Below are 9,288 nucleotides of genomic sequence, written 5' to 3'. Positions count from 1 at the left end.
TCTGTAAATAATGAAAGGGATCTATTAACCATATGGAAAGGATTTATTAACTATATGATGTTGATGAGATGGTCATATGTGATATTGTTGATCCTACCTCCAAGCTAATTTCGCATCCTTTTTTTAAGAATAAAGGACAAACAAATGGATTGAAAGCTTGTTAAAACGATGAGCGGTATTGGAAAAGAGAAAAAAAATGCTGTTTTAGTGAGCAAATTGTTCCGGTACTGAATGTTAGTTATTATATAGCTCAAAGTTGTACATGAATTTGGTTGGTTATTCTTGCTCTGGACATGGATATGTGCATAGGATGGATGACATGATCTCAACATGAGCATGTGCAGAGGGTGGATGATATGATCATCTCATCATGCCCTGTTCAGGCACCAAAGTTTCTAAAACAGGTATGATTTTACAACTGTCAGATGACAGATTTATGCCTAAAGTTACTACTTAAGCTTTGGATCATATGCACCAAAAGCCCACAAATGATGTTTTTTACAAATGGACAAGCTATGGATAAAGCTTACCAGCAAACTTCAGAGTTGAAGAGACTCTTAATCTGCACAAGACATTTGGAAAAACACGTCAATCATCACAAATAGCGAGGCTGATTGTTTCCAACTGATATCAGTCCGTTGAAATTGATACGTGACAATATCCTTATCTTCTTCACTTCCCCTTCTCCTGTACCTTTGATCCTAAAGGAGAATAAACGGAAGAACAATTTCGAAATTGAAGTCCAAAGTGCAGAGACTTTTTACGCCCTTGTCTCCTTCCTTGATTCTTGTTAGAGGTTAACTTCTGAGATACATGAATCAAATCATGACCTAAAGGCTATTGGATTTTTTAAGGGTTTCATGACACTGCGTTATTGTAAGAGTACGAACCAGAGGTTATCGTGGGTAATCTTAGTCCAAATAGACTAAAAATAATTCCATCCAGTTGTTGATATATTAGAGATTGTTTCCGCGGGACCAGACATTTAATTACTCTTCTTATGATTCTGAATATAAACGGAAAATTTTGGTACAATTGGAAGGGCATGCTCCAATATGCTTCCTTATTCATCATCAAGAGAAAGTACTCTTTCGTCACTGCAAGCATCGACAAATATGTCACTTGCTTCATCTACATCGGTGCCATCTGCCTGGTCTTCTTCATCTTCATCCTCATCCTCCAGTGAAGTGGAGGCCATACATAATGTGTTTTGTGCAGAGAAGTTAACATTTCGTGATTCAAATGGCTTTCTTGAATCTTCTCCTCTTGCACCTGTCTTTCTATAATCATGAGCATAGATATTGACTCTTGGAACCTCTTCGTCAAGATTTCTTAGAGTGGAAGTTGTTTCATGCTTTCTGGTTTGTTTCTGCATTACTGCACCAATTCTGTCCTTGTGCGTTAATGACTTCACTCCATGCACTGCCGAACTTCGGGTGTTGTTTACCATGGATTCTGATCCATTCGCTAGAGGGCCTTTAAAGGATTCTAAGGCTATGTCAAGTGCAACTGATGATGCCTTACTCTCTGTTCCTGAAGTACGATCCTTTCTCCTAAGAGGTTTACCACGCTTCAATTCCTCATCTCCCATTCCAGACAAAGAATCAACGGATATATTCTCAACTGCAATACTCACTGCTCGAGGAACCTTTGAAGATGCAAAAGACTTTCCTGTTGAGCTCCACAATTCCTTCTTTACTTCTGCTACTTTCTGGCTCATGGGATTCTCTAATGCCCCAGTGTGGTCCGATTTTCGTCGACTGATTGCAGGACTATTTGGAACAACCCTAGGTGAGGATGCTGAGGAAGCATTCATGGAGGAGAATGGGGCTTTCGAAGATTTGTGCAAAGTTGATAAACCTTTCTTGCTGTGTTGTACTCTTGTCATTATATTCATAGGACTTTTTGGAGCCATTGATGTCATATGTGACACTCTACAGTCTGTATGCATCATTTCCTCACCAAGTTCTTTCTGGTAGATCAAACACGGATAATATTCCTAATAAAAAATCTGGGTGTATGGAAATAATAAAATGAAAATGATTAAATATATATATATACCTGCTGCTTTGGGGTTTCAGTAGATGTTGTCTTTGGGAGCTGAATATTCCCTGCTTTAATTGTCTTCTCTTTTGCAGATTTATTGGTGGGCCCAAGACCTCCAGTCTCCATCTCAGATTTTCTTCTATCAAGAGTTTCCTTCATACATTTAAGCTTGGTTTCTCTTTCGGCTCTCTTTGCAGGATTCTCTTTTTGTTGCCTTGCATCTCTAAGTTGCCGATAGTGCTCATAGAATCTCCCTTTTTGCTCATTGCAAGACTTATCATTACTTGAATGGAGTGAGCTTTGATGATTATTGTCGATCATCATGACGAGAGCCTGCATATGCAAATCTATAGGAGCATCGTGTAAAGTAGTGGGGTTTTTTCTGCTTAGCTTATGTTGTGTCTCAGATGATGAAATTTTATGTCCAGTTTGACCGGTGCTATCTATGTCATGTTTGAGCTTGTTAATATTTGGCTCTTTATTAGAAAATTCTTTTCCCAAAGAGATCATCGCACCATTATTGGTTTTACCTTCTTTTAATCTTGCTGATGTAGATTCTGTTAAAAATGACTTTCCTTGCAGCAACTTCTTATTTTGTACCATCAAATCCAGTTTTCCTTCATGTGCGGCACTTCCTTTTACACACTGCATATCCTCTGTTTCTTGTGTTACTCTTTTCGATTTGAAGAAATTCTTTGCAGTCTCGACTACAGGTTTAAGCTCTGGTATATGATCTGTTTGAAAATTCTTCGTGACTGATGATGGCTGATCTTCTGCCAATTTCTTAGCTGAATTGGAATTTAAAGAGTCTGGAGACTTTGTTGAATGAATTTCAGAAGTTTGATCCTTTGGATCCCTCCTAGAGGCTAAATTCAACACTTGAGTGGATTTCCATTCAGCAATTTCAGATGCTTGATCTTTTGGCACACTCTGAGTTATTAAATTAGAAGTTTTTGAAATAATGGTTGTCAGTTTTGGAGGAACTTCAGATGCTCGGTTTTCGGGCAAGGCTGTAGCACCTGAATCAGATACTAATCGTGATCCCCCAAAAAAATTTGATGCATTTGCATCTAAATGTCCATGATTCCGGTTGTTCCTTGCTAAACTCTTTTCTAGTTCTAGCTTGAACTGTTTGTGCAGACCTCCAGCAAGATGATTATTGTTTGTCACGTCACTGCTCTTTGAAGTGTTTTGGGCTACAATTGTTGTAGGGTCTCTAGAGACCATTTCAGATGTGCCATCCGGTATAGCCCTATCTGCTGGGCCTATCCCACTCCATCGTCCTACTGCTGCTTTCTCAGATGTTGGTAAATTTTGATTGTCCTGCCTTACTAGCTTCTTTGCAGTAGGACTGGTTATGTTTGCTTTCTTGCTTTCAAAAAGACAAATAGCAGCTTGCACACTTAACCTCCTCGATGAAGTGCTGATAGGTTCATCTTCTTCATCTCGACCTCTTGTTGGGATCACTTCTTGCTCTCTTGTTTTACTTTTTAAATTACTTTCTGATTCTCCGATGCTTTCCCCTGTGACTTGGGGTTCCTTTGTTAACTTAACTATACTTCTTACTTCAGAAGATGGCCCTACAACCATTCTATCTTCACTGAAGTCACTGACAGCTGCCGAATGGCTGTCCTCAGAAGAACATACAGAGCCAGCAGGATCAGGGGATTTTCCAACTTCAAAATATCGAGGACCATCAGTAATTCCTAGAGAAGTGAAATGCATCCCCATATCTGAACTCAACCTTCTCGCCTCTACTTGTTGTGCCATCTTTTGTAAACGGGAAAAGAAAGTGGTGCTGTTCCCTACAAGATCATAATTTTTAACACTCTGCTGCTTTGGAAGAGAGGGAGTAAATTCTGGGTGACGTCCTTCCTGTGTAAATGATAAATACTTATTTGAACGGCTCTCTTCATCACCTATCACGCCACAAAATAAAAAAAATGCTTTAAATGATTGCTTGCACACTCGATAATCCATCAGAAATCATGTGTAGTTGAATAATAATAGATGTTAATTTGCTCACTGCTATCTCTTGTTGGCATGCTTGGATGAGACACTCCATTTTCATCTTGATCCATCTCTGATACTTCGGTAGGAATTTGACAGTCTTGCATTTCTGGCTCCAAAGAAAATATCTGAATCCTCTCTGGTGGGCCCCATCTACCTCTAACCCTACCAGAAGTAGCACCAGTAGAAATATGTGTTTCTCCTGATGAGTCTGCACTTGAATCCCACCTACTGAATGGATTTCTGGATTCAGGAAGTCCATCAGTTTGCACATTTGACCACGAATCAAAAGCTCTTGAGCTACAGGACGCACTGTCATCTGTTTCAGTAGCTATTCCTGTGTCAGTTCCACTTTCCAAAGACATCTCAGAGTCACTCGATACATCATCTTCAGTTTGAGAATCATGATCTTCGTCCAGTTGTAGAGATATATTCATCCTTTTGGATAAACCAATAAACTGCAAGCAGGCATCCCTACAAATAGAAGAAAATATCCCCTTACCAACAGCGTGAAGAAGGCAGGAGGTTAAGAGAGAGATGAACAAGGAAGATAAATAAATACAAATCACACAAAACTTAAAAATATTAATTTTGTTAAGATTAGATAATGGACATGCAATAAGTTACCATAGACGTTGTGCTCCAAAATGTTGAGAAAATTCCATCAAATTAGAGAGTGCGTCTTTGTCAAATCCAGAAGATAAAGCACGAGAAAATGCAATATGAAGTTCCTGGTTTACTGCAGCCAAACGAACATCCATTGCCCTAAGAAGTTCTCTTCTGCAAAACATATGCATTTACTTTTATTAGATAAAATCTAGGCATAAATAAAGCTTCCGCTGTAATACCACTCACTTGGAGGCTTCCGCTGTGCTCTTAGCATCCCTTGATGATCCACTCCCCTGTTGAGTGAAGAAAATCACGACTTTTTTTCCTTTTAACTCTCTCTCTCTCTCTCTCTCTCTCTCTCTCTCTCTCTCTCTCTCTCTCTTAAACATCTGAAGATAAAAACAAAATCTCTTTCTCTCTCTAGAAGTAATGTATAAATCAAAACAACATGACAATACAAAAAACCCTTGTTGTCCCTGCTTCGAAGTGAGGATCTTATGTCAATGTAAACCCTCTCAGGAGCTGTCAGACTAAGTGAAATAAATACAACTCTTCTAAGGAACCGATGCACACGGAGCTTAGTTATGAAAACTGCCAAATCACTTTCCTTTCAGCCTACATACTTCTTGTGATAAAAAATTGAGACCATGGAATTAGAAACCATTTCTTGTACTCCAATGATACCATATACCCCAATATCTAAGGTAGTCCAATAGAGCCTTATACAATGGCGAGGGTAAAGCTTTGGCTCCATGAATGAAAGCCCTTTGAAAGGGTCAGAAAATGTTCCCAGTTCAAAATGCCTGAAATTAGTAGCTTGGCATGTAAGCACTTTGTGCCTAGTATCCTCTTCAATCACTACATTAAAAAAAACCAATCCCATCTGAAATGGGCCAGCATTTTAAAGCCACTCCCCAAAGACAATCTGCCCCCCATTGCCCGCCAGAGGCACTGTTTTGCACAAAATGGAAGATGAAATTGTCATTTTGCGTCCAAAACTCAAGGCTACCATTGTATAAATCCAGTAATGTGCCAGTAGCCAATGCATCACCACTAACACCCTCTATCTTCAATCAACTTATCATATATGTCATTGATGTGCATCATGAATATCAAATGCTACTATCTAATCATCTTGGTTTACATTGTTTTAGAGGCCACGATCTGCCTATATGACTTTGAAATAGCATTTTGCACAGCTACCTCCAGGCTTTTCCACATAGAATCCAGAGTTTCTTTTTAATATAGACTTGAGAGTTTCTTTTTAATCCTGATTCAAGAGTGATGAGGATATGATCATCTCTAATGGTTGGGAATTACTGTATTGTCTGCACTCTGGCAATTGCCACTTGATCTATTTCAAGCTTCATTACCAGGAGAGCACTAAGTGTTGAACCATGATAGGTTCTAAGCATTTAAATGACTGAGCAATATCAACAGCAAGCCACTATGAAGCTGAAATTATCATTTTCTTATGGTATGACAGGCATTGATGCAAATAAACTTGCCTTCATCGACAAGAAGTCTTATATTCATACTCTCACTACACTGACAAAAAGAACTATCCATACTGCAAGAAAAGAAAATACTTTCATCACCGCCATTGATGCAAATAGACTCGTCTCCGTCAACACGAAGTCTTATATCCATACTCACTACACTGACAAAACCATTATTGCATCAAAGCTTGAGATCATGAAAGATGGGGTCGTCTGACTTAGTAACCATGTGTACGCAATCTTATGTATGTGCTCTCACCACAGCAATTGGACCATTACTGAGTCGAAGCTTGAGCTTATAGTTCCTCTTGGTCACAATAGAAGCTGCACAGGACAATAAGCTAGGACCCATCTAAATACAAAGTAGACTGTCTTCTCTTTTTTTGTTCAAGAAGTCCTAGAGCATATTTATGAAGGCACATCATAATTCATTATAAGTCAAGGAAGAAATGAAGAACAGTCATACCAAAGAGGCCATGTGAAATATATCAAGGAAGAAAAAAAAATGAACAGAATTGTTACGTGTCTCCGAGGAACATGCAGAAGGTTGCGTTAGCCAGAAATCATCGATGAATACCTTGCAAGTCATAAGCATGGATATTCTGATAAAGAGACTCAGCAAGATCCTTTCTCTTATTGACCTATGAAATGTATGTTTCATCAATAAGAGAGGGAAACAATATATGCTAAGAAGGATGAGTGTTCTCCAATGAGCAAAGTTGTGACATGGTACCAAGCTTTGGATAACTCGGACTCCCTCCCCGGAAACTTCAAAAGTGTTGAAGTAGTGAAGGCATGAATCTCAACATGCTGGAAAATGAAGTGTCTATTTTGAGGGCAGCAATGAAAGAGTAATTTCTGTAACCTAAGCCTACTTGAATGCTACATTCAAGAAACACTAGTTATTTGGCATCTAAGACTTATCAACATCATCGTCAAAACTGTAACCAAATCCTTGGTTTTCCCTAGTGGATTGTATTGATTTGGTGTACCAGCTCTTGGTCCCAGATGCATTCCATGGACATAAAGTTGATTTCCTCCTCATTCTCTCTTTTGTTCTTTCCTATCTCTCCGTAAAAACTGAAAAGAAAACATTTTGAAACTGTGGCAATCAAAAAAGTATGTTATTCAAATTATTCATACCATCAACATGCTGCCCTCCTCCTGATACACATCTGCAGCCAGACACAACATAAATCAATTAAAACAAAGCCCCTAGTGATAAAACAGCCTTCTTCTTTACATTTGTCAACTAGTAGCCAGGATTTTTATCAATCCAAGTCCTTGTAATAAAATGTGTTTCTGTTTACAATGCAGAGCTATAGCTAGGAATTGGAATTCTCACAATGCAGATCATAATGAGCCTTTAATTATTGTGCAATACACTGCAAAGATAAGAACTCTCCAAAATTATCTCTTGCCACTACATAAGGAGGTTTGCGTCAACAGGCAAGTTTATACATTTAACATTTCAGGGGTATTGAGCAATATGGAGATAGATCTAAAGAAGCAGCATCATTGGTCTTCTGGTTTTGTGAACCCTTACTCTATTGGATCCTTGATTGAAACAGAATCAGATAACCGTACATTCCTCCCGCAACCTCACAAAAGCAATGATCTTTATTTTTAGTACTCATGAAGTCTAATGATCAGGAATGAAGGATCATTAAGCTCACAAATATTGATCATTATTTATGTTAAAGACAGTCCAAGGGCCAAGATGCACAATTATTTATATACAGTCTAAAAGAGATTTCATTGTACACACCTGCAGGCGAAACCATAGCAGCTGGTGCAGGTGCAAATTTTGTTCCCTCCTGACTTGCAAGTAAAGAATTTGATCCATCAACTCACAAAACCTAAAGAAACTAGATGCATAAAAGATTTATTTAAGCTCATACCTGCGAAAATGTCCTGGAAAGAGCAACCCGAACCTGTTCCAATTGAGTGAGTTCGTCCCCTACATTCTTAACTCGTTCCAACACCTCTGGCATGCTCACAAAATGCACGAACCTTTGCATGTAAAACATATTCCAACCATTAGTTGCTGCCTGTTGCCATCCTAGACTTTATGGATCACCCTGTGAAGCATCTAATAGAGTGGCTGGATACATAATACATGGGCACCTCTGAATAAGTCCATGATCCTTGTAAGCATGCAATACTAAAAAGGGGGAATTTCTGGGAGCTAGATGGTAAGACTTGCCTTGAATTACATGTGACTAAGATGGTGCCGATGAAGGTTATTGATGTTGATAAACGTGGAATTAGACTAAATAAAGAAATGTGGGATGTGTTATTAGATAGATTGGTTGGTACCTCTCCAATGTGGCTTTGGTGAACCATGTACAATTGCTTCTTGAACTTGAGCGTGGCTCCAACCTGATGATTGACTCTCCTCTTGCAAATTGCAACTGTGCAGCTCTTAAGTGTGCTAAAAAGGGTTTGGTGTGTGCAGAAGCTAGCTTCTCCCTCACTCCATCATCCATGGCACATATGTAGAGCTCGCACCTAGATCAAACCAAAAAGATCCGTATACATAAAAAAATCTGGTATATTGTATTACAGGGCCAAAGGATCACAATTCTAAGAAGTGAAGAACATGTGGCATGTGTGCGTTGAACGGTCCAGAGAACTTGCCTGGTGCGAGATTGGGAGATAAGAATCTCAGCATAATCTAGTGGAGTGTCACTCTTCATCATGGTTGTCGTCGAGCCAGGAAATGATTAGATATACAGATAGTGTGGGCAGATCGTGCAGCTTTCCGTTGCTCTGGGGCAGCATAAGAAGTAGAAAGCTCGTGTGAGAGAGAAGCAATGGTGGTGTGGAGTTTCCAACAAAGGAAAGGAGGGAAGGGGAATGAATATTCTCGGGAAGGAAGGAAGAGCAAGAGGATCGATCTGTCCGAGTAAAGAAATTGTGGAGGGATCAGGTCCTAGGGGCGGGGGGGGGGTGGAGAGAGAGAGAGAGAGAGAGAGAATCTTGTCTGTGCAGAGAGGGGAGGGGGGATGTGTGTGGACAGAGAAGAGAGAGAGAGAGAATGGAGGGGTAGAGATAGAAAGAGATAGAGAGAGAGAGAGAGAGTGTGTGTGTGTGTGTGTGTGTGTAGCTTACTTTGCTACGA

The 9,288-nt window shown here is 39.5% G+C and overlaps 1 protein-coding gene across 1 annotated transcript; it reads right to left on the bottom strand.

The window, feature by feature from the left end:
• Positions 1–225: 225 nt before the first annotated feature.
• LOC147848907 (uncharacterized) lies at positions 226–8,702 on the bottom strand. The gene is made up of 9 exons (XM_087337986.1): positions 8,484–8,702; positions 8,066–8,177; positions 7,933–7,981; positions 7,308–7,339; positions 4,912–4,958; positions 4,684–4,836; positions 4,073–4,530; positions 2,062–3,965; positions 226–1,972 (listed from the first exon to the last, which is right to left on the bottom strand). The coding sequence occupies exons 1-9, from the start codon at positions 8,651–8,653 to the stop codon at positions 1,064–1,066; spliced, it is 3,834 nt and encodes a 1,277-aa protein (XP_087194112.1). The 5' UTR covers positions 8,654–8,702; the 3' UTR covers positions 226–1,063.
• Between the last annotated feature and the right edge of the window lie 586 nt (positions 8,703–9,288).

The sequence above is a fragment of the Azolla caroliniana genome, unplaced genomic scaffold (assembly GCF_043228905.1).
Source record: "Azolla caroliniana isolate FFs.n. ecotype wild unplaced genomic scaffold, voAzoCaro1.0.p SCAF_190, whole genome shotgun sequence".
NCBI classification, from domain to species: domain Eukaryota; kingdom Viridiplantae; phylum Streptophyta; class Polypodiopsida; order Salviniales; family Salviniaceae; genus Azolla; species Azolla caroliniana.
The sequence above is the reverse complement of the archived record's forward strand: the minus strand, read 5'-3'. Positions and strand labels throughout refer to the sequence as shown.